The sequence below is a fragment of the Musa acuminata genome, chromosome BXJ3-3 (assembly GCF_036884655.1).
Source record: "Musa acuminata AAA Group cultivar baxijiao chromosome BXJ3-3, Cavendish_Baxijiao_AAA, whole genome shotgun sequence".
NCBI classification, from domain to species: Eukaryota; Viridiplantae; Streptophyta; class Magnoliopsida; order Zingiberales; family Musaceae; genus Musa; species Musa acuminata.
The window spans coordinates 29,208,096-29,233,055 of NC_088351.1; the positions used below are offsets into that span (position 1 = coordinate 29,208,096).

At 40.5% G+C, this 24,960-nt stretch overlaps 3 protein-coding genes and 1 long non-coding RNA gene across 5 annotated transcripts; 3 read left to right on the forward strand and 1 right to left on the reverse strand.

Annotated features, from left to right (window-relative positions):
* Positions 1 to 2,147: 2,147 nt before the first annotated feature.
* Positions 2,148 to 7,065, reverse strand: LOC135632671 (uncharacterized). The gene is made up of 4 exons (XR_010494738.1): positions 6,810 to 7,065; positions 6,438 to 6,716; positions 6,172 to 6,313; positions 2,148 to 2,403 (listed from the first exon to the last, which is right to left on the reverse strand). It is a non-coding gene; the product is annotated as an uncharacterized LOC135632671 (long non-coding RNA).
* Positions 7,066 to 7,600: 535 nt separating this feature from the next.
* LOC135634369 (transcription factor BHLH42-like) lies at positions 7,601 to 11,308 on the forward strand. 2 transcript variants are annotated; one of them, XM_065144791.1, is made up of 9 exons: positions 7,601 to 7,821; positions 7,900 to 8,154; positions 8,335 to 8,431; positions 8,602 to 8,616; positions 8,712 to 8,768; positions 8,881 to 9,397; positions 9,471 to 9,892; positions 9,985 to 10,365; positions 11,067 to 11,308. In XM_065144791.1, exons 1-9 carry the CDS (start codon positions 7,718 to 7,720, stop codon positions 11,142 to 11,144), a joined length of 1,926 nt encoding a protein of 641 aa, XP_065000863.1. In that variant the 5' UTR covers positions 7,601 to 7,717; the 3' UTR covers positions 11,145 to 11,308. The 2 variants fall into 2 exon arrangements, with proteins under 2 accessions (XP_065000863.1, XP_065000864.1); XM_065144792.1 differs by lacking the exon at positions 8,602 to 8,616.
* Positions 11,309 to 16,679: 5,371 nt separating this feature from the next.
* Positions 16,680 to 18,764, forward strand: LOC135634130 (glycerol-3-phosphate 2-O-acyltransferase 6-like). The gene is made up of 2 exons (XM_065144373.1): positions 16,680 to 17,506; positions 17,704 to 18,764. Exons 1-2 carry the CDS (start codon positions 16,892 to 16,894, stop codon positions 18,592 to 18,594), a joined length of 1,506 nt encoding a protein of 501 aa, XP_065000445.1. The 5' UTR covers positions 16,680 to 16,891; the 3' UTR covers positions 18,595 to 18,764.
* Positions 18,765 to 20,375: 1,611 nt separating this feature from the next.
* LOC135634131 (uncharacterized) lies at positions 20,376 to 21,381 on the forward strand. Its single transcript, XM_065144374.1, has 2 exons — positions 20,376 to 20,753; positions 20,833 to 21,381. Exons 1-2 carry the CDS (start codon positions 20,421 to 20,423, stop codon positions 21,280 to 21,282), a joined length of 783 nt encoding a protein of 260 aa, XP_065000446.1. The 5' UTR covers positions 20,376 to 20,420; the 3' UTR covers positions 21,283 to 21,381.
* The last annotated feature ends 3,579 nt before the right edge of the window (positions 21,382 to 24,960 follow it).

Consider the following 24,960-nt stretch of genomic DNA (forward strand, 5'->3'; position numbering starts at 1 on the left):
AGATGATAAAAAATAAATAAAAGAATCCAGAACTTCATATATTCAACTGCAAAAATATATATTACTATAAATAAAAAAATATTATCTATGACAATGCAAAAATGAAAAGAGAGAAACACACAAAAAGAAAATAATCATGTAACAGCTGCAGAAAATGGAAATGACAGGAAGCAAAAACTATAGCACAAAGACACACAACAACAACAACAAAAAAACATTTGAGCAGCAGAAGTAGAAAAATGCAGCAAAACATGAAAAAGAAAAAAAATGTATTTTTTTTAGTAGCCATGTAAATTATCAGTATAAAGGGAAAAAAGAAATAAAAAGCATAAAATGAATAAACAAAAACTCAGATAAATAGTCAAAATCAGTCGGTAGCAACAGATGAAGTTTATCTCGAATAACTAAATGGGTAGTGACGAAAGAAAGCACAATACATGGATAAGTTAAAGAGAAAGTAAAGAATGGAAAAAATATATATAAATAACATGTAACTACACCTAAGACAATAAAGAGGACTGCAACAACTCAATCAATCTACCCTCAGCCTAAGACTGTAACCCATACGTTGAAGATAATGAGGAACCTTTAATTACAAACCATATTGATATGACGGGAAAAAAAAGGCTCCACACTATTAATTTAAGTTGATTAGGTTTAGGCCAAGGGGACCTGTCAAGTGCCTCGAAGGTTATCTCTTGATCATCTACTTCAACTGCATCTTCTTCTTCTTCGTGTTACCAAAGATGCACTTTATTTATTTGTACTCTGATTTGAGACCTTTCTTGGGAAAGTACAGTCAAATTTAGGTTCAGGTCAAGTCTTTGTCATGGCCCGTCATGTAGATTCATATTTTTCCGCCCTAAAATTAATTGTTCAAGAATTTATATTACCTCCACAAAGATACTACCAACTCAAGTCAACCTTAAACTATTGTATTCCAATGAGACATATGTATTTCATTTAAACTAATTTCTCTCACACTGATATAATCTTCAGTTGTACGATCATCCTCCAATCAAAAAACATTACTCCTATTTGGACCAAACTAGTCTTATTCATATATTTATTTATTCTATGAAAGTGATTACAAGTTCCCTTAACCTTATTATGTATCATAAGAACCCTTGATCTTTACCTCATGGGCAGACAAAACTACCTAAACCTATATACTTCCTCTTCACACGTACACACACGGCCTCACCAATAGTACTTTAGGCTCTTTTTATGAATCTGTACCTTAGAAATTATTCAAAATCCTTTACAACAATACTTCCTATAGAAATTGCATCAATCTTATAAAATATTCAGAGATCAACATTAACTTTATCTTAAAAGATGTCATTATGGACTCCAATAGTTTCTTTTGATACTTTAAATGTTATTGACCATCAATGGCTATGACTTCCTACAAGTGCTTGAACTACACATCATGCTAAGAAGAGTTAACATCATGCTCAGAAGAGTTATAAGGCTGTAATCCTTGATTTGTAGGGAGATATTGCTGACGTAATTTTAGACTGGTTACATGTTAAAATAACCTTTTTTCCCCAGCCATGCCAAGAAGATTTTAGGGTAATTTTATCGATTTTCAAACAAGGGAAGTGACATTAAGTAGTAAAATTTCATGTAAAAAAGTGAATCCATTCAAGTTTTATGCTAAATGAACAGCATTACTACAGTATGAAAAAGTATCTTCATATTAATGTCACTTAGAACAGCATCATCTTAGAACAAGTCAGTGAATACAAGTCTTCTAAAAATCTCCTTGAAACTTTCTCATAATCCAGATGATTCAATCTTGCTTCCGAAAGCTCAGTGGAACTGTTACTTTTACCATAAGCAATGTCTCCATAGTCTAACCTTTAATCATATTTCAGAATTCAAGTACCTCATATGGTGAAATTTTGGTCCATATACTTCCAATGGTTTGATTGTCGTGAAAATATCCCACTGGGGGATTGCATATCCTCTTTCAATTAATCACTAGCCAATTTTATACTTGAATCATTATCCATTCAGATATGTTCACATTTTATTACCTGGTCAGGCTTATAAGTTCACATGTCCGCATGGGCAGGTAAAACAATTTGCAACGTAATCTATGATATAACATGAAACAGAAAATGACCATTAACAAGGCTGCAGAAGATAAAGTTAGATCATATGACTATCAGAAATTCATTTTGCAAAATAGTCTTGTCATCAACCTATGTTCTTACTAGACTAACATGACATATAAGAAAAACAAATGAAACTTACGCTTGACATGAGGCAGCCAGGCATCCAATTAGCTCTATAATTATAAGCAATGTTTTCTTCTATTTCCAAGTCATGAAATCCGAGGTTGTAGTGTCCACTCCAAACAACCTTTGCAAAAAGATGGCCAAAGCTTTGGTCCCACTACAGGTGACATATATGTAAAAAGGTATTTAGATACAAGACAAGGCAACTAGTTATAACTAATAGTCATGTTATTTCAATATAGAAAAAAAGATGAAATTTCATAAACAACATGATGAATTACAATATCTGGTTGGTTACTAACAATGGACCAAGCAAAAAAAGCTAATTTCTAAGAATAACTTCTGATGACTTCAAATATATAGTGATATCTTTCTGTGAGAAAGAAAATTCATCATCCATGTGAAGTAACAATGGTGTCAGAGCCAAAATGCGAAAGGGAACATCAGGAACATAATCCATCCAGGTACAAAATGCAGCCTGCCTGCTTACCTTAGGAGTATGTGACCACAAAACATTCTCAGAGACTTAGAAAAAAATATTATCAGGTACAATGTTTTAATCCTCTAATTAATAATCTTGTCCAGATTGTATTGAGATTCACAAAACCACTCCCTACCCAGAGATATTGGATGCCTGCCTAAGCAACAAATTCCAGGCCTTCCCACAGAAATGAAGCCTTCACAACTAAGCTTAAATAAAAGCTGTGAAATACATGCTTCCATAAAACTATAGATTTCCAGATTATACATTCAGCATAATGATATTTATTCATAAATGTACACGAGCCAACAGACCAACTTGTACCAATCTGAAGGTGGTATTTCCACCAAAAAGCACTGTGGTATGGTGTGGGGTTCCCCTCACATGTAGCAGAAAGATTTAAATAACCAGTGGCATCATTTTAGCAAAGAAAGCTCCTAAACAAGTTTTCTTCTAGGAAGCACAGGACATGGGGCATGGACATGAGGTGACACAAACATGGTGATGCGTCATTTTTAAAAAAAATTAGGAAACAGATACAGCGAGAACACACATATTTTTTAATATATATATACATATAATATTAGATTTACATGAGTTTTATAGCATTTATATTAAATTTTATAAACTCAGAAATGTGAACAAATGAATATCATCATATGGGTTGAAAAAAATTAAAATGATCAAATAATATTCAACAATCTCTAAACATAATTTATATATGTTTCCTTACAACGATCTCTAGATTTATTTTCTTGTGAAGCATATGGCCCTCATGTGAGGGCCACACGAGTGCAGCATCGCATGCGAGTGTCCGACACGTGCCCGTGTGTCTGACGTGGTTGGACATGGACATGGACATGTCCACCAAAAGCGTGTGTCCATGCTTCTTAGGGTTTCTTCTTGTCAAGACCAGATCTTTGATCCAAACACTGTCCGATATCTAATGTTTGAAAAAAACTGGAAGCATTACTAAAGGCACCTTTGGACTAAGGATAAAAACTGGAAAAACAACTAATATTAATGAAAATTTGCTTTGTGATGACATTATACAACCCACTAGCATTCCTGACTGCCTGTAACACTAATAGTACCTGACCATTTGATAGCCAGTATTCTCCCTAAATGCAACTTCAACAGAAAAGTTTCAAATGTCAGGGATAGAGGTAACTCCATGCTCATTTCAAACAAGGCCAATAGAAATGAGTTAACAAGGTCATGCTCCTAAAAGTATTTTTATCTGAAGCTTTCTCATGTTTATCAAGGGATGAATTCCCTGTGATCTACCAAGAGATAACCACAAAGTTCATAATGGAGCTTCTACAGGCAAGGTAGGGCCATATAAAAGATCATTCTTTGATCCATTACAACTATCCAGTAATACAGAACCTTACTGCTACATATTAAAGAAAAAACAGCCCAGTGCACGAAAAATAATCGATTGAGAAAGAATATTGCAAATTTTTGGACATGGAGCTTCTACAGGCAAGGTAGGGCCATATAAAACATCATTCTTTGATCCACTACAACTATCCAGTAATACAGAAGCTTACTGCTATATATTAAAGAATAACAGCCCAGTGCACGAAAAATAATCGATTTGAGAAAGAATATTGCAAAGTTTTGGACATTTAATCTTTAGTTATCCAATCTTCTTCCATTTGTCAAATGCATTTAACAAATACCTGCAAAATTAGCTTGAGGCTTCGATGTTCATCAAAATGTAATTGAATACATTAAATGCCCAATTTGATCATATGTCTGAATTTAGAAGGTGTAATATTTAATTTGATCCATTAGGCAAAGCAGACAACAACTGGGATACATGAATAAAGAAGTTCAGTGAAAATGTGTCCCTTGCCTTACCCTTTTCTAGCTTTGAAACTAAGATATATATGAATTACATTTACTATATGAACCCAAATAGCATAAGTACAAGAATACACCCAAAGATGAATTAAGGAAGTTCATATGGTTGATGATCTTAACAGTGACAATAGGATTAAGCCTATCATAGGCTTTGTCCATATCAATAACGATCAGGACCAAAGGTCAACTTTTTTCTCCTTTTGAATAAGTACACAGAGTGATTGAGCCGTTGTCACTAAAATGTTATCATGTATCAAAAGCCCTTGACTGTCATATCTAGGGGGCTTTGGCAACACCAAAGGGAGACCAAGTTAACCAACTATTTGGAGGGCTCAGGGATCCCTTCACTGATAACAATGGAGTTGAAACACTCCTACTTTGATCGGAACAGCTCATAAAGAATTCAAAAGTCAGACAAGACAATTTCCTAGGGAAAAAACAAGAAAATTCCTACTTTAACCGGAAGATAAGAGCAGAAATTACTATTTTGAAGAACCTCTATTCCAGCTAGAAGATCAATTACAACATAAGTACAGCCTCTTTGGATATGGGCCAGAAAATCATGGCCATGATATGGGCCAGCCAGCTCCCATCCCTGAAAAGGAAGTGTTGGCCAGCCCCCAAGTGGTCAACCAACCATTCCAAAGAGGGACTGCCAATCCTGGAGCTTAAAGAGAAGTCTTGCCAGGATATTGAAGGAAGAAATCTAGAAATGACTATGTAATAACAATGTTAGTTTGAAATATGCATGATCTTATAAATGAACTTTGTAAGCCTCTAACACACTCTTGGCTATCATTACCTTTGTTTCTAGCATAACAGTAGTTACTTCTCCCCCTTCATTTAGTTACTTAGAGTAGATTTGGAGGCACTTCTCTCCCTCGAAGAAAAGTCGAGGTTAAGAGGGAACCAATTCTAACACTCTTCAAATCGTCTTCTCCCCTGTTCTTCTCTTCCCAATCATCATATCCCCTGAGATCAGCTGTGATCCTTCTTGATCAATCACATGATTTAAGTCAATCTTGGAATAGATACTGAAACACTCCATCTTTTATCACATCGTGTGCCAAGATGATCCCAATTCAGATTGATCAATTTTTAATTCCTAAAAAGGCATCTATGCTTTCCGTCATCCTTTTACTAAACGTGTACATGAATAAACTAGCATCTTTTGTATACCATAGATTTCCTCTCACAAGTCTACATTCTGATACTACTCTCATCTTCCATTACTCAGGTAGGTTATTGACAGGATTGTTGTTAAGCTGTTTATGAACGCCTTCCCCTTTTTACTCAACAATGTCACCAGATCCGCTAACTCTGGATCCTGAAAGACAGTACACGAGTGGGCTTTAAAGGCTCCATCATGGGCACAATACTTGTCAGCAGGTATGACTTCTCCCTTCTAGTTCGCACAACAGAATTCCTCAAGACCCGACAATCTTTCTAATGCAGATGGAATTTTATTTCAACTAGGTTATTCAGTCACAGAGCTTCAAATAACTGAACCTAAACCCTAATTCTAACAATTAAAGAACGATTGTGATTCTGCATCCGCAACAAAAGACGATATACCTCACGTATGGTTTCATACGATTTCTCCATTCTTCCGTTGATCCCCTAGGGAAGAGAAGAGGAGGGTCACACTACCATTCCCGTTCAGCCATGGGTTCGAGCTGCTGCTGTACTGGGCTCTCTTTCCCTACCACGGCCAGAACTGCCAATCAAAGAGAGGGGATATAATTCTTGATGGCATGCAGAAGAGACATCATGAAGAATAAAAGGGCGACAGATCGGCAACGAAGGAGAGGGCTTCCATGAAAATATAGGGTTTCGCTTACCCCGGCACTCGTCACGGCGTCGTCGAGGGCTACATCCATGGATGCTGCCGTCGTCTATGACACTTGATCATATAGAGGTGTCCGAACCAATCCCTCGTTCCAGAACTTACAGAAAGAATGCCATTCTGCGTCCCCGAGAAAGGATGACACCTCGCGTGTGGTTTCTTGGGCTCTCTCCCTTCCTTCCATCGATCCTCACGAAAAGGGTAGAGGAGGGTCATTTCCGGAAAGCCATGGGCTCCCCGCTCCTGGGCCGGACCCTCCATTCTCCGGCGGCCGCTGCCAGAACAAAGAAATGTCAATCAAAGGAAAAGGTGGGGAAGATCGACAAAGAAGAAGAGGGATTCCAAGAAAACAAGGGGTTTCGCTTACTCAGGCGCTCTTCTCCGGCCTCGTCGTCGCGGATGAGGGATGACTGGCATCGATGCGACCTTCTTCGTCCGCTCCGCGAAATTCTAGGGATGGCGGTGCTCACGTCGTGGAAGTTGTTGGAACTATCGGGTTCTTCAAGTGTATATATAGCATGCGACATCAGCTCTAAAAATTTGGATTAATCTTAGTTTATATTAGGAAAATAATGCTGAGATCCTCGATTCGGATTTAAATAACTGAAGGCCTCAACATCCCATAAGATCCGATTCGATTAAAGATGGAATTGGGTCGGATCCGAGTCGGTCATACTAATTATGTAACCGGGCTTGATATGTTGACCATATTTTGTTAGGGATTAAATGAGCGTTGACTATTTGTTCACATGCAGTGGCTTTCCCCAATCGAGCATGCTGTTAGAGATAGTTTCTTTGTCTTGGAGGATGAAGTCACTTCATTATCAAGCTGTTTCTTTAGTTATATTACACAATTAAAATATATATTTTTTTAAAAAATATATATCAAATAATTTAATTTTAGAATTATATATAAATATAATTATAATTATGAAAAGAGTAGTCAACTGTCGTTTGAGGAGATGGAGTGGAGGCGACATATTTACGGAAGACCGACGTAGTTAAGGTGGAGTCGACAAGAGCAGTACGCTGTCCACCACGTGGTCATTGCTGAACGAAGCAGGTGAGAACCGGCTGGTAGAACCACCGGTCAAAAGCCATCCCCATATCACCAGTTAAATGCCTTGCCAATCCATCGCTAACTTTGCCTACGTCGATTCCACCACCAAGAAGTCCTCTCTCCTCCACTGTATCTTTCAACGACTCCGCCTCGTCTCTCTCTCTCTCTCTCTCTGTCGTGGTGGCAAGCATCGTCCTCCTGCTGCGGAGGAAGTCATGGTTACCCCACCGAGCACCAGTCTTCAGCAAACGCTGCAGGCGGTGGTGCAGAGCGTTCGGTGGACATATAGCCTCTTCTGGCAGCCCTGTCCTCAACAAGGGTGAGAACACAGCATTGTGAACGGTCCCACCGCCTTCTTCCTCCTCCTAATTCTGCTTTTTCTCATGCCTTGCGAAAGAATTCTGGTGTGGGGAGATGGGTACTACAATGGATCGATAAAGACGAGGAAGACGGTGCAGCCAGTGGAGGTGAGCACGGAGGAGGCCTCCCTCCAGAGGAGTCAGCAGCTCAGGGAGCTCTACGAGTCGCTCTCGTCGGGAGAGGCCAACCTCCCGGCACGGCGACCTTGTGCTGCACTCTCGCCGGAGGATCTCACCGAGGCTGAATGGTTCTACCTCATGTGCATTTCCTTCTCCTTCCCTCCTGGCGTCGGGTACCATGCCATCCATCACCCCCCCCCCCCCTCTACCCAACAATACTGGATTAGTAGTTGGTATATATAGTAGAATCATAATGAACAAAGATTAATGCTTAATTAATCCTCTCAAATTGTCTCCAACTCCCTTGTATCGAAGTATTCTTATTAGCTCAGTATAATTCAACGATGTTTTAGGTTACCAGGGAAGGCATTTGCAAGGCAGCGACATGTTTGGCTCACAAGGGCAAACGAGGTTGATAGCAAGGTCTTCTCGAGGGCCATTCTCGCAAAGGTACTACTTGTCTGCAGTCTCTTCGTCATCTTCCACAGAACCTAACAAACCTTCCCGACATTAACAAGGATGTGCATATATAAATATATATGTTGTGTGAGGATTTTATGATTGAGATAATACTAACCTTTTCTTTTCGTTATGATTCATGGACTCCATAAAACCAACAGAGTGCTCATATTCAGGTTTCATTTCTTTCTCTTATTTCACGTGAAATCGATAAATCATGAGAAAAGATGTGAGTAGAGATTACAATTGATTTCTTTTCTCGATGTCGCAGACAGTTGCGTGCATCCCTCTCGTGGATGGAGTCCTCGAATTAGGTAACATAGAAAAGGTCAGTATGTACATCTTCGTTCTTGTAGCCATTAAGCAAAGACAAACTCGTGAGTTGTCCTCGATTCTTCGCTGTAATGTTTGAGCTACAGTTTGATATAATTCTCGGATAGGTTGAGGAAGATATGGCGTTGATACAACGTGCAAAGAGACACTTCATGGACTCTTTCGATGCACATACCAAGCCTGCCCTCTCAGAGCACTCGACTTCTAATCAATTTGCGAGGGCAGACCATCATCATCCACTGTATCAGCAACCAGCGATGATGCAACAGATGAACATGGACATACACGCTTCCAACCGAGAAGAGGATGATGCTCATGATGACGAGGAGGACAACGATGAGGGCGACGAGATAGAAGGCAGCTCCCGATCGGAACTCAGAGCGATGAAGTACAGCGTTGATGTTTCTGTGCCTCCTGGTCTGACGGTGGCGGCGGCGGAGACGATTCCAGCGGCTGAAGCAAGCGAGTTGATGCAGCTTGAGATGTCGGAAGACATAAGAGTCGGCTCCATCAGCGATTGTTCCAATAACCTGGACGCAGAACAGATGCCCGCAGCGCAATCTATCTGTAAAAACTGGAATTGTCTTCTTGAAGATCTTGGCAATGGGTTTCAACAGCCATTAGGTATCCCTGCAGACTCCAAAGCTTGGACAGCTGGCTGTTAACGTGGAACTCACACTTGCAGATTGTCCTGTAGGAACTCAGGAGCAAGATTTATCGCCAGAAGATGCCCACTACTCTGAGACGGTGTCCAGTGTGCTACGACACAACCTGAAGCGATGGGTGGGCTCGAGCCCCTTCGGTGACGTGATTCAATCGCAGAAGTCAGCCTTCTCCAGATGGAGTTCCGAAAGAGATCGTCTTCCGGTGTGCTCACGAGGGAGCTGTATTTCGCAGTGGTTGCTGAAGAGTGTCCTGCTCAACATTCGCGATCTACATTGCAAGTTGAGCGACGGCAGCTCACCCAAGTCGACGGATGGAGAGGGCGGAAACAGGTTCCAGAAGGGCGCGGCACAAGAAGAAATCAGTGCCAACCATGTTCTCGCTGAACGCCGCAGGAGAGAGAAGCTCAACGAGAGGTTTATGATCCTCCGTTCATTAGTTCCATTTGTGACCAAGGCATGCATGCCTCCCACTTCTCCTTCTTCTTCTACGTATGCCTTTGATCTTAGATCATCTAAAGCTCATATGTCCGAGCTGAGGAGTTGCAGATGGACAAGGCTTCAATACTTGGCGACACAATCGAGTACGTGAAGCAACTCAGAAAACGGATTCAAGATCTTGAGGCAAGAAACAGGCAAAGCGATCGGAGGCTGAAAGCAATGGAGGTTGACAAGCCAGATTACGCGGTCAACTACAAACTGGACAACCATGTGGTGGACAAGAGGAAGCTACAAGCGCTCGAGGGAAGCAACGGAGTGGGCGTGCATGCGTCCGTAGTAGAAGAAGATGCTCTCCTGGAGCTACAGTGCACTCACAGAGACGGGCTACTGCTGAAGGTTTTGCAGGGGCTTCATGAGCTGGGATTGGAGGTCTCTTCCGTGCACTTCTCCGCCAGCAATGCCGTCTGCAATGCAGAGTTACGTGCTAAGGTAATACCAAGTTTGGCATATATTTTACATTAGGATCCCTATCTAATTTTTATGTTTTCAAAAATTACATTAGGATTCCTATATTTATGAAAATGAAATATTAAAATCCCTATTAAAGATTAAAAAATAATTTTATTAGGTTAAAAATGAAAGGTTTTGTTAGAACAACAAAGTTAAATGTTTCACTTTTGTAATATATAGATATGTATCGCAATGTAATTTTTAAAAATATAAAGATCGAGATGCTAAAATTAGTTAATTATAGAGAATAATCTATAATTAACCCACAGAAATATGATAAGATAAACGAGCATTCCATTCAACGATAATGTATGTGTAAACAAGTAGAACAATAAAAGTGAGTACTACTAGAGTCCAAATCATCTTTTCTTGAGAATTTAGTATGATGAGTCAGAATTAGAGTGGTTTTTTCCATTTTTTATCTCACCATATGACCTATTACCTTACTCATTGACTTTGATTCCACAATGAGAAATTTATTATTCTTTCAAACATTATTATTCTTTTTTTCTTAAAATTTTTATCAGCTGTTTTCTTTTAGTTTCATGAGAAATGTTGGATATTACATATTGCTTTGGGAACTCTTGACCTATGTAGACCATGAGAGACACTGATAGTGCCAATTCTTCTATGCATCTAATTTAGTCGACTGATATCTCCTTACATCTGTGCCCTTTCAGGTGAAAGAGGTTCATGGGAAGAGAGTCAACATTGCAGATGTGAAGAAGACCATTGACCAAATATTTTCTGATCATTAAAACTAATTCTTGGCTGCATATATATAGATAGAATTAATACTAATATAGTATTCTCATAGTCACCTGTATTTTATGGATTGTGTGATCATCAATAGGTTATCTATGCTTGTAATAATTCTTGGTTGATGACATAGCAAAGGTTGCAACAAATAACTTGAAAACCATATCATTGTTTTCCACATGTGTCATACTTGCTAGCTTTCTTTTTTGCTCACTTTTGCTTTCTGTGCTCACCCATTTGATGAGCACAAAGCTTTCTTTTTGTATCAAATTAAGATGCTGATTTGAGCATAATAATTATTTTGTCCTAAAGATAATTATATCCTAGATTTCCTTTAATTTTATTCTTTAAGCATCAAAGTTACACTATCTTGAATCCTAAAATCCCCATTTTAGAATGGGAAAAGCTAGGTAAACTCTCAATTGATCAACGTATTTAATTATTACTAATTGTGGTCTTCACTACAATGTACGATAAGACCTAAAGAGACATCATCAAGCAAATTACGATCATAAGGTTCTCTCTGATGCTTAAGCTAGCTTTCGATGAACGAGTGTAAAGAAGAGAGGCAAGAGACTAATGAGAGAGAGAGAATTGAGAAGAAGAGGATAATAGTTTAGTCTATCGAGAATCACTAACCTCTTATTAGGACTTAGTAGATAATTTTAAGGCTCATATATGTTTTACGAGATAGTCGAGAGTTTATGCCCGACCCAAGCAATAAATTTGATGACCTAACAGTGATGCAAAGCTCACCTTCTTAGATGAGATCATCTAAGGTGACACTCAAGTATACTCGTTAGTTAGCATAGTCGTGCGATCCATTAAGAATTAATACAAAGAAAAAAAAAATAGAAACATGAACACACACGCCAATTGACACAAAAAAAAAATTAAAAAAATCACAAGCAACACAAAAAAATAATAACAAATTGACTAAACAATTATGTGGTTCTATATATACGTAAGTTGTAGCATTTTCATCAAATAAAAAATGAACATATTTATCCTACCTTTATCACTTATCTTTTGTGATTCTTCAAACATAGTGATCCTTGTGGTCCTAGTGAAATCACATGGACTATCGTACCCATTTCGTTGGCCATCGTCTGCCTTACGCATGAGGTTACGGTAGTTTGTATTCTTATTGTTGCTATTCAAAGCCGAATAGAGGATTACATAAATCTCTTCCACAACATTTGAATGATACCATTAACTTCTTCAAGTAATAATTGCACAAAAAATTCCTGAAATAAAAATCACTTCATTTATATCAACGAGACTCAAATAACATACAACGTTTGATGACTCAAATAACAAAACCATGAGCTTTTCAATGCATCCCAGCTAATGGTCAAAACAAACGAAAGATACTGATTTCAAGCTAATTTGTATTCCCAATGCAAGAGACAAACAAGAGCACAAAGAAACGAAGCCTAGAGTTTCTGCTTCACGGCGCCACCGGTGTTGACCTCAAAACCCTTCTCTTGTGTCGTTCCAACTGCAGTGCAGTGGCTAAATGGGATTTAGATGTCGAAAATTTCCTGTTCATTGAATCGATAGAGAAAGCTGTTGACGTTGATAGGAAGAGGGGATAGAGATATCAAACCGAGGAAGAGTACTACAAGCTTTCAACCTTTCTATATTTCTCTCAAGAAAAACTCTTTACAATTTCAGAAACTCTATTTTTTTACTCATGACCCAACATATGGGGTTTATATAGTCCCCAAAGATACGTTATATTAATTGTATTCAAGATAAATCATTCTCTTTCAAGAAACCCTTTCAAGAACCAATAACCAATTTGACTTATTCTTTTATAGACTTCTAATCCATTTTTTCTTCTTGATGTAATGATTCTCCCACTTGATGCAATGAACCTTTTTTATGACACTTGAACAAGTTTAATTCCAACATTCTCCCCTCTTAAACTTGTTCCATCCAGCATGCCAAGTTTTCTTCGAAATTGTTAAAATATTTCAAATTTAAGAGGCTTTGTGAGTATATTAGCCACTTGTTCACTTGTCTTGATATGATGTATCTGCACTTTTTTATTTTTGATATGATCTCTTATGAAATGAAATCTTGTATCGATATGCTTTGATCTTTCATGATATACTGGATTCTTGGCTAAGGCAATAGCTGATTTGTTATCAACATAAATCTTGGTTGACTTCTCTTGTGGCATATGAAGCTCTTGGAGTAATCTTCTTTGCCATATTGCATGACAAACACTAGAAGAAGCTGCTATATATTCTGCTTCACAACTTGATAGAGCAACGATTCGTTGCTTTTTTGAAGACCAAGTGAATGTAGCTTCACCAAAATAAAATATAAATCCAGTTGTACTATTCCGATCATCGTAGCTTCCGGCCCAATCACTGTCACTATATCAAATGAGCTCCAACTTTTTAGATGATCAATAGAACATTCCATACTCAATTGTTCCTTTGATATATCGCAAAATTCTTTTAGCGACATTTAAATGAGATGTCTTTGGAACTTCCATAAATCTACTTATTAAACCAACTCCAAATAGTATATCAGGTCGAGTGCATGTCAAATACCTTAAACATCCAACTAGACTTTTATAATAAGTTGGATTAATGTATGTACCTTCACCTTCCTTGGTCAACTTGGTGCCATATTGAACAGGTGTATCTGTAGGATGACAATCTTCCATAGAAAACTTCTTTAAAACCTCCTTTTAGAGTTTCTGTCACGTCCACGGCCTTGGCCACGTCCTCGACCATAACCTCGGCCTCTTTGGCTATAATTTTCTCCAACATCTTCACTGTTTGGAGATTCTTGATTGGTCTGATTTCTGCCTCCTCTTCCTCTTTGTCCTCGTCCTCTTCCTCTTTGAGAATTTGATTCTCGTTTATTTTCAAGAGTAAGCTTCGTTTGTAATGCTTGCTCTATAGTTTTGTCTTCTCCTCTTTTTGTAATCCTTTATTCATGAACTTGAAGGGAACCCATAAGTTCTTCTAAAGACATTTTTTTCAAATCTTTAGATTCTTCAATCGCGACAGCAATAAAATCAAATTTCGGATCTAGAGATCTCAATATTTTTTTTATTACTCTCTGATCATTTACTTGTTCACCATTTCGTCTCATTTGATGAACAATAGAAATGATTTTTGAGAAGTAATCAGAAATAGTTTCAGAAGTACCTTGTTGTAGTTTTTCAAACTCGGCTCGTAAAACTTGTAGACGAAGTTTCTTTACCTTATCAACACCACCGAATGCTTTTTGAAGCATTTCCCAAGCCTCCTTTGAAGTATTTGCTGGAGCGATGATCTCGAACATTGTATCATCAAGGCCTTGGTAGATTGTGAACAAAGCATTTTTCTCCTTCTTCCTTCTTTCTTTGAGTTGTTTTCTTCCTTCTGCATTCATTGCTCCTTCTTCTGCTGGACTTGGTTCAACAAATCCATCTTCTACAAACTCCCATACATCTTGGGAGCCTAGAAGAACCTTCATTTGGATGCACCATATGTCATAATTTTCTTTTGTCAATCTGGGGATCTGGAGTTGGATGGCACTTGAGGAAGAAGTCATAGCTTAACCTATGCTCTGATACCAAATGTTGATGTTGATAGGAAGAGGGGATAGAGATATCAAACACAGGAAGAGTATAACAAGCTTTCAACCTTCTATATTTCTCTCAAGAAAAACTCTTTACAATTTCAGAAACTCTATTTTTTTACTCATGACCCAACATATGAGGTTTATATAGTCCCCAAAGATACATTATATTAATTGTATTCAAGATGAATCATTCTCTTTCAAGAAATCCTTTCAAGAACCAATAACCAATTTGACTTATCTTTCTATAGATTTCTAATCCATTTTTTCTTCTTGATGTAATGATTCTCCCACTTGATGCAATGAACCTTTTTTATGACACTTGAACAAGTTTAATTTCAACAAAAGCCACGTACGTGTTGTCGATGACCACCGAGTTGCCCTCGTACTCATGTCCTTATTTCTATTTTGAGCGAGTCTCTCGTCCCCCATGCACATGCAGACGGATGTTGCGCGCACGTCGACGAGGCTTGACTTGGTATCTCTGCACGTAGGCTGCCGTGTGGTAGCATTTGATTCTTGGAAAAGGCTATAGAAAGCCTTTCCGCTACGATACTTGCAACCGATGAAGGAAGAAAGATTCGTACTTTCATCTTATTGTAGTCATTCTTTCGATGCTTTCTTTTCTGTTCGTCTTCGCTGACTCTTCACGATTATATCTCGGAATGGCTTTCCCAGTCAAACCCGTACGAAGGTCGGGAATACATCTTTATTAGGACAACTTTTGATGCTTCGACTCCTTAATCAGAATGCTTTTTCATTTACTTTTAACCTAACGCGAATCGGAGCTCTCACTCGGCTTACTGAGTTCTAAAGTCTGCAAACTCTTCTTTACAGAATCAGGCTTTTGTTCGAATCAGTTTGCAGACGATTAGATTTCGGCCAAGGATCGTTTTCAGATACACTCGCAACTCAAATAAGACTTCTTCGGAAAGAAAGAAATCATTGTCTTAGAAACGTGTCATCACCTCTCCTTAGACGACGATCTGAGCTAAGAACTGAGGAAGTGCGGGACCAGTGGCCGTGAAATGAGTTCACTGGGCACATGATAACTTGTTTGTGCCGCTCAAAGCGAGGCTCGGTGATGGGTTTAGAACCCAAGACAAGCAGTCAATAGCATGCAGATATAGGTAGCATTTAATTGCTTGCATGGTAATATAGGTAGAATTAAAACAGTGACACTTAGTCGAAGGACTCTTCTTTCAGGTCCGTTTAATGCCGTGTGAGGTCGGAGTTGGAGATGCCTCATCAATGTGTGAGGTCACTAATGCAGAGAAGTTAGGCAGAGAGACACATGCGAAAGCCATGCTTGCAACGACGGTGAAGTAGATCGGATAAGTGTTGGCCACTTTGGACCATCACGAGGTGGACATCACCAGCCGTCCCCTTCTCGTCCGTTTGTTTTTTAGAGCACCGATTAGGGTATCTGGAACTTCCTCGCCTAACGAAGGTGACGAGGGGCTCCTGTGTCAAAGATGGTTTACTGCAGACGATGAATTAGAGTAAAGATTTGAGCATCCATGAAGGATATCAGTGGGCATAAAACAGTCCACTTTTCTAGGTAGGACAATAAAAGGATGGATCAGACGTGTGTCAACGTGAAAAAGCTCTACCATTGCTACGACTGGTTCGATCACCGGCATGGGGAAGGCTGCATGTGATAATAATAACACGCCGTCAACTAATTGCTTCACTCCATTAATGGCGATCGCAAAAATGCGCTACCACCAGCTAACGAATCCTTCTTGCAGGAGACTGCATGCCGCTGCTGCTGCTGCTGCTTTTACTTCCTTATTCTCGTGGGTTCGGTGGCTCCAAGTTAATGCTGCGGAGGAGGATCGGCTTATACTACTAATAGTCGAATGCTAACGTGAGGTAGAAAACCAGAGCGGTGGTGACAGCCAAGAAGACTGACGTTGACATCTACCCGATCCAGGCTTCAAACTTGGTCAAGCAAAGGTCGATCGATCACAAGCAATTGGCTGTTGTGAACGTCCCTTCTCCATGCATAAATTAGTAGAATAAGTAGCTTCTCAAGTTAGCTCGCGGTGCCACCTACTGCACTCCCATTTATATTCCTTCGAATCCTTGGTGATTTAACCAAGCGAAACCTGCCCTTCCGTGGCCACCGCCACCACCACCATCAACAGCTCCACGGATGGGGTCGCTTAGGTTCAAGTCCATCGACAAGTGTAGCTCGGAAGAACGGTCGCATCAGGCCGTGGCGGCAGATCTCGATGGCACTCTCCTCATCTCCCGTAGTGCCTTCCCTTACTTCATGCTCGTCGCGATCGAGGCAGGGAGCCTCCTGCGGGGCCTCGTCCTCCTCATGTCGGTCCCCGTCGTCTACACGATCTACGTCTTCTTCTCGGAGTCAGTGGCCATACAGGCGCTGGTGTTCATCGCCTTCGCGAGGTTGAGGGTGACGGATATCGAGATGGTGGCGCGCTCGGTGTTGCCCAGGTTCTACGCCGAGGACGTGCACCCCGAGACGTGGCGGGTGTTCGGTTCGTTCGGCCGGAGATACATTGTGACGGCGAACCCCAGGATCATGGTGGAACCGTTCACCAAGAGCTTCCTCGGGGCCGACAAGGTCCTGGGGACTGAGTTGGAGGTGACCGCGTCAGGGAGAGCAACGGGGTTCCTCAAGAAGCCCGGAGTGCTCATCGGACAGCTGAAGAAGAAGGCGGTGGAGGAGGAGTTTGGAGGGAGTTCGCCGGACGTGGGCATCGGCGACAGAGAGACTGACTACGATTTCATGTCCATTTGCAAGGTTTGAACCCAAAACTGACCTACTTCAATGGATCTAGTGACTGAACTGATCTACTCCAAAATTGAGCATCACATATATCTACAATTATCGTGGTCTGCGGTGTATGCCGCCTTCTTCTTTCTTTCTTCCTCTTTCCTGTGCAAACGGATGGGGATGGGAGCCATTGATAACAGCATCTGCTTTCCGATTGGCTTCAGGAAGCTTACGTTGTGCCGCATTCAAAATGGAGCCCGGTGCCCAAGAGCCAGCTCCTGAACCGGGTCATTCTCCACGACGGCCGCTTGGTCCAGCTGCCGACCCCCATGGTGGCGCTCGTCACCTTCCTCTGGATACCCTTGGGCTTCGCCCTCTCGCTCCTCAGGGTGTACATCAACCTCCCGCTGCCGGAGCGCATCGTGTTCCACAACTACAGGATCATGGGCATCAAGCTGGTGGTGAAGGGCGCGCCCCCGCCGCCACCCAAGAAGGGCCACCCCGGAGTGCTCTTCGTGTGCAACCACCGCACCGTGCTCGACCCGGTCGTCACCGCCGTCGCCCTCCGCCGCAAGATCAGCTGCGTCACCTACAGCATCAGCAAGTTCTCCGAGCTCATCTCCCCCATCAACGCCGTGGCGCTGTCGCGGGAGAGGGACAAGGACGCGGCGCACATCAAACGCCTACTGGAGGAAGGCGACCTGGTGATCTGCCCCGAGGGCACCACCTGCCGGGAGCCCTTCCTCCTCAGGTTCAGCGCCATGTTCGCGGAGCTCACGGACCGGATCGTCCCCGTGGCCATCAACACCAAGCAGAGCATGTTCCACGGGACGACCGCCAGGGGGTGGAAGCTCTTCGACCCCTACTTCTTCTTCATGAACCCGCGGCCCACCTACGAGATCACCTTCCTCAACCAGCTGCCCAAGGAGCTCACCTGCGCCGGTGGGAAGTCGCCCATCGAGGTCGCCAATTACATACAGCGTGTGCTGGCGATCACGCTGGGCTTCCAGGGCACCAACTTCACCAGGAAGGACAAGTACGTGCTGCTCGCCGGGACCGATGGCCGAGTGCCCTCCAAGAAGGAGGAGACCAAGGAGAAGGCCCAGAACGCGTGACCTCCATTGCCAGTCTCGCCGCAAAGATAAAGGTTGCAGCTACTGATGCATTTCTATCTCCGATTTCTACCTATGATGATTCTTCTGTCTTTAAGTTGGCCCTCTTTCTTGCTGGGGGAGTTTGGCTCTTGTAAGGAAGTCTATGCTCTTATATTATGTTGATGGAATCAGTATCGAGACTTACAAACGTACAAAATATTTGTAAGGATGATCTAAGGACAAATTTGGACGAGAAAAAGAAGTAACTCAATGAACGAGGAATTCGATTACCGGAGTTGAAACCATAGTATTAACTCCGCTGTTTACACTCATGGACCAGTCTTTACCATCCAATATTCATAAACCAGACGAATTCTTCTAGGAACAAGTTGCATTTTTGTTCTTCACATGATTGAGAACATGCATTAATGAAACATATAACAAAGTAGCCATATTGAGAGTAAATGCAGAACAAAGACAACACCTAAAACACAAGACTGGTAAGAAGAAAACCAACGAAGTAAAATAAGAACTAAAATTAAGTCACTTATCAATGTCCTGCATGCAAAATTCTACAGCCAAAGCACTGCGAGCAAGAATCAAGAGAAGATGTAAGACAAAGCAGCATATATGTTGTTGAGGAGCTGACAGTGGAGAGAGATATAGAGACATGAAGAGGTAGGAAAATGCAGCTAAACTGCTGGCTTGTTGATAGGTAAGAGGGAGTAGCAGGACTGTAGATGTTGAGCCAACATTTTTCTTCCATTATGATGCATAAAGCGCATTGCTTGTATTTGTTCTTGCGAACGATCGCAAAAGAAGCACAAGTAGAGCACGGGCGGTGTCTCATTGGTCAAGCACTATGAGCAGCTAACACAAAAGTTGGCTCACCAACCATCGAAAGAACCACGGCATAAAGTTGTGTCCTCGAACACCAAATTAACAAGAGCAACATCTACAGTCGGTGCAATAGGAGTTCATAGTGCCAGGGAAATAGGCATCCAATAAATCCTAAGAATTGTGTGGGAAGGTGCAATAGGAGTTTATGGTGTCTATGGTGGCCATGATGGTGTAGTTTGAAGCATCAAGACAAGAGGTAATTATGGCAGGAGGCACAACAACAAGCACCCACTGTGCAGAAAAAATATCTAGCTTGGTAAATCGGAAGTCCTTTCTAGCAGAATGACCGATTGCTAAGTTGAGCCAACACAAGAAGCTACACCCTAAGTTTAACATCAAGGTTATTCAGACAAAAGAGCAAGCAGTTGGTGTGCAACACAGGAGAAGTAACGGAAAACATGAGACACTCACCCACGCCGGAAGACGTTCTCGAGGTGCTCGTCGATGACGGAGGAGGGGACGCCGCGGGGAGTCCATTCGATGGGGGATGGATTGGCCGGGACGGATGGAGGCCGGAGCAAAGATTGTGGACGCGCTTCATACATCAGAAACCAAATCATACGGTTATATTCACAATAATTTCGGGCGCAAAATTAGACAGGTTTAATTTGATCAATATATCCAATGGAAGGGAAAATGTACCGTATTACCCCTATATATTCCCTAGAAATATTCCTATGCCATCGAGAATCTTAGTTGCAAAAATAACGAAGTTACCATCGAACTCGGATGGACGGTTGATGATGGGTTTGCTCCGTAGACATATCATCAATGGACGGATTGGATGCGATAATGCTCTTGATGAAGGATAAACCCTGTTTGGAGAAGGGGTAAAACGGTCATCTTAATTCGTGGACTTTCCCAAATAATACAGTAGATATTGTTTCCTGAGCCGAAACGGGAGGCGGACAATCCCAGAAACCCGATCGAGATTGTATTGAGAGATCATGAGCATCCTCAAGGCGATCCAACCATCCCTCCATCGCCCAAACCCATCTCCTGCCCAGAGGAAGACGTCACGCAACAGGCGGAGATCGGTCTCCAGTTTCTGCAGCTCCAACGACGCCGGCCGTGCCGATTCCTCTTCCCCGGCCGAAGGCGACAAGCGAAAGCAGGAACTGCTCGCCCGGATCGCCATGCTGCAGGCCCAAAAAGTCCGCCTCACCGACTTCCTCGACGAGCGGTCGGCGTTCCTCACCCAGTTCGCGGAGGACGCCAACGCCGAGTTCGACCAGATAGGGGAGAACGCACTCAAAGAGCTCGACGAAGCCAGCGCCAGGGTCTCTCTCTCTCTCTCTCTCTCTCTCTCAAGCCTCGGCGACCACTTCGGGAAATAACACCTGCTCTTCGCATGTACAGATCATGGAGAAGCTGGAGAACCGGGCGCAGGCGTTCGAGGAAGCCGCGGAGGTGAACAGGCAGGAGATCGAGAAGAACGACCGGGTGTTGGAGGAGTTCGAAGACCAAATCGAGAGGGACCGGAACGAGGGCTTGTTCTTCAAGAACCTGAAGGAGAAACGACCTGCACCCAAAGACAAGGAAGCGGGAGCGAAGATGAAAGCCAAGATGGAAGCGCAGAAGCTGGAGGAAGCCACGAGGAGAAACGCAGGTTTGAAGGTGCGAAGCAACATATACCTTGCGCTGATGACCGTGCTGGGCTTCACCATTGCCAACGCTGTCGTCGTCACTCCGGAGGTGGAATGGCGAAAAGTCGCTGCGCTGGGCTTGATATTTGCGGGCTTAGTCGCTCAGTTCATCTATGAGAAGAGTTTATCTTCTGAGACAGAGGAAACGAAGGAGGAAGAGTGAGGACCAACTGCTGCTTCAACTGTAAAGAGAAATAATGTGTTGCATGTAACGTAATCCATTCTGGATATAACCGACGCGTTTCAACCATCCAAAAGTCAACCATCGATCGATTAGATTACAGTTGGTGGGTTGGATCACATTAGTTCATCCGGCCCAGCTATATTAACATGGGCCGGCCGGTCGGTCTATCTGGAGACATGGGTTCGCCGATTCCTTCCATTTCTTCCTCGTCTCGTCGCCCAGTGATACTTAGTCTATTTCAGAATATATATATATATATATATAGTTTATTATGATAAATAATAAATAAAAATTACATCAATGTCATGAGACAGGATGGAAGGGTCGTCGTCCATGAGAGTGTGTGTGGACAAGCAGTGGGGGGTAATGTGGATGGAGTGCACGGCTCGACCTTGTTGAAGCGGAAATGGTAATCTAAAAAGCATCCTGCAAGCCTTGTCTTTCAGTGCGCTCTCGTGTTCTTGCCTCTTTCGTGCAGGGATGAGAGCATCCATGGCGAAAGAGATGCCCTCGAGTCAAATTGCGAGAGCATCCATGGGCGTGTGGGCCATGCTGTATTGAGTGGGAACGAAGTCATTGGAGCAGAAGCATCAACGACGCACGGGAGGAGTCCCTTTCTCCGTGGTTTACGGCTGTCCCCGTAACTCCATTTACTGGCATCGCAAGTATGGTGTTGGAAGAGAGGAGGAGGTCATGGTGACTGATGATGGTCCTGCAAAATAATGGCAAAAAGCCCACTACTAGTTTGGGCATCTGGGAGCGACACCTCACGGTCTTCTGGCAAGCACATATGGATGCTCGACATGTGAGGCAAGGATAAGGAAGCGGTGGATCCTCGACCTCGTGGAGAAGCGAAAACATGGCATGGCAGCGGTACTCTCCGGTCTGAGGAAGAAGATACTGCTGGAGCTGACAAAGTTGGGTGACATATCTTATGTTCACTAAAGGTAGAACCACAGCCTGACGGATGTGCCCTCTTGATGGGATGACTGAGTGTACCATGAATCCTCCACTTCACATCACCTCTCTCCCACACCCAACGCCCCCACCCTATATTCTGCTCCTACTCCCACAAAGTTTAGTAAACCTGCTGCCAGATTGGATGTTCCTTTCTCATGCGCCCTGCTGAGTTATGATAGTTATACGTAGATAGTTATCATATTTTATATAATTATTATATTTTAAATAATGATCTATGATCTAAAAGTTATAAGTTAGTTCTTATGCATAACTTAATCATGGGTGACATTATAAGATAGTTTCTATACGTAACTTAATCATGAGTGACATGATGGAGTGAGATAGTTATCACTAGATCCTATAAATATGATAATAGTTCATGAAACAAGATAGTATATGTGCATTTGGAAATATCTTATAAGTGTTCTATGTCTTATCTCTTGTTTAAATACTATATCGATTTTCTGGATTGAAAGTATTTTTTTTAATTGCATCATAGTATTCTATTTTTTATCGTTTCTTTGCTATTCCATCCTTAATCATGGGTGACATTATAAGATAGTTCCTATACGTAACTTAATCATGGGTGACATGATGGAGTGAGGTAGTTACCACTAGATCCTATAAATATGATCATAGTTCATGAAACAAGATAGTGTATGTGCACTTGGAAATATCTTATAAGTATTCTATGTCTTATCTCTTGTTTAAATACTATATCGATTTTCTAGATTGAAAGTATTTTTTTAATTGCATCATAGTATTCTATTTTTTATCGTTTCCTTACTATTTCATCCTTAACATTTGTGGTATCATAGCTAAGTTTCAAGCTTTCAATGATAATTCCATGTTGTAACCTTGTATTTTTATCTTTTTGGATAAATACTATGAATTTTGGAGTATCAAGATGAACACTCTATTCAAGTCTCAAAATCTTTGGGACTTAATAGATAATGGATATGCAGATCCAGATGAAGAAACCAAGTTGAAGAAAAATAGAAAGAATGACTCAAAGACATTGTTCTTCATTCAACAATTTGTACATAAGACATAAGACAATTTTCTCAATAACAGCGACAACCTTAAAATAAGTTTGGTTTATACTTCAAAATAAATTTCAAGACTCATCAAGGGTGATTATGGTAAAATTTCAAATCCTTCATCGTGAGTTTGAAGTTTTATTCATGAAAAATAATGAATCGGTACAAAAAAAAAATTTCTCGAGTGATTGAAATTATTAGTCAAATGAAATATTATGGTGAACTTCTTCCTGATCATATAATTATTATAAAAGTTTTGAGAAGTTTAATTTAGAAATTTAATCATGTTGTTGCCGCAATCGATGAGTCAAAAAATTTATCTATATTTTCATTTGATGAACTAATAGATTTTTTGCAAGCACATGAAGCAAGGCTGAACAAGTCACTTGAGAAAAGTGAAAAAAATACATTTCAAGTTAAGAGAGAAAAAGAAGACAAAAAATCAATAAGTAGATGGTGTGGTAGAGCCTTGATTTCATAGTAGAGGAAATGAAAGAGGAAGAGGAAGAGAACACTTTAATGAGCATAGAACAAAATCAATCAAATTATAATAAAAAAAAACTATAAAAGTGGAATTCAATATCACTATTATAAAAAAAATTGGTCACTAGATTACTGGAAAAGAAAAAAACAAATAAGCTATGTGGAAAAAAATAAAGAAAATAGTAAGTTATTTATAACTAATTCATAAGTTAATGATATCTCAAATGATATTTGATTTTTGGATAATTGATGTTCTAATCATATGTCAAGAATAAGATCAATGTTTAGAGATATTAATAAAACTCATAAATTAAAAGTTAGACTCGGAGATAATAATTAAATCCAAGTGAAAGGAAAAAAGAACAATTGAGGTGAAGACAAGTCAAGGGAAGGTAAAACATCTTGAATATATTTTCTTTGTTCCTAGTTTATTACATAACTTATTGAGTATTGGACAATTGATAGATGATGAATATTTAATTATATTTTATGATAGTTCATGCACTATTAAAGATAAAAAAAATCTGGTTTAGCTACAGTAAATGTTTGCATGACGCAAAACAAGATATTTCCACTTGATGTTTCAAATATTAAAAAGTATACTCTTATAGCAACAAAAAAGAATGAGTCTGACATTTAAAATATAAATACCTTAACATTAAGAGTTTAAGGTTATTAAATAATAATAATAATTTTTGGATTACGTAAAATTAATACACTTGATGTATACGAAGAATATATTTATGGCAAATAAAATAAAAAATAATTTCTTGTGAGAAAAACATGAAGAGCATCTCATTATTTTGAATTAATTCATGCTAACTTATGTGGACCTATGAATACAAAATTATTTGGTTGAAGTCAATATTTTCTATTATTTAATAATGATTATAGTCGCATGAGTTCGATATATTTTTTGGAAGTATAAAGATAATAAATTTTTATTTAATGAGTTTAATTCTTTTTATGAAGAAAATAGTATTCATAAAGAATTGATAGCACCTTATACACGGGAGCAAAATAATATAGCTAAACTTAAGAATCAAATTATCATTGAAATAACAAGAAGTTTGCTTAAAGAAAAATACCTTCTAAATCAGAGCAAAAACAGTTGCAACAGTAGTTTATTTATTAAATATTTTACTAACAAAGGCTATTATGAATCAAACTTCTT

What these genes read in the sequence shown, in the direction of transcription:
- LOC135634131 (XM_065144374.1), top strand. Translation starts at nt 20,421, where the DNA reads ATGAGCATCCTCAAGGCGATCCAACCATCCCTCCATCGCCCAAACCCA. An exon ending in TCGACGAAGCCAGCGCCAGG is followed by an intron (nt 20,754 to 20,832) that starts GTCTCTCTCTCT and finishes TCGCATGTACAG; the next exon opens with ATCATGGAGAAGCTGGAGAA.
- LOC135634130 (XM_065144373.1), top strand. Translation starts at nt 16,892, where the DNA reads ATGGGGTCGCTTAGGTTCAAGTCCATCGACAAGTGTAGCTCGGAAGAA. An exon ending in ATTTCATGTCCATTTGCAAG is followed by an intron (nt 17,507 to 17,703) that starts GTTTGAACCCAA and finishes GATTGGCTTCAG; the next exon opens with GAAGCTTACGTTGTGCCGCA.
- LOC135634369 (XM_065144791.1), top strand. Translation starts at nt 7,718, where the DNA reads ATGGTTACCCCACCGAGCACCAGTCTTCAGCAAACGCTGCAGGCGGTG. An exon ending in AATTAGGTAACATAGAAAAG is followed by an intron (nt 8,769 to 8,880) that starts GTCAGTATGTAC and finishes ATTCTCGGATAG; the next exon opens with GTTGAGGAAGATATGGCGTT. An exon ending in TGGGTTTCAACAGCCATTAG is followed by an intron (nt 9,398 to 9,470) that starts GTATCCCTGCAG and finishes ATTGTCCTGTAG; the next exon opens with GAACTCAGGAGCAAGATTTA.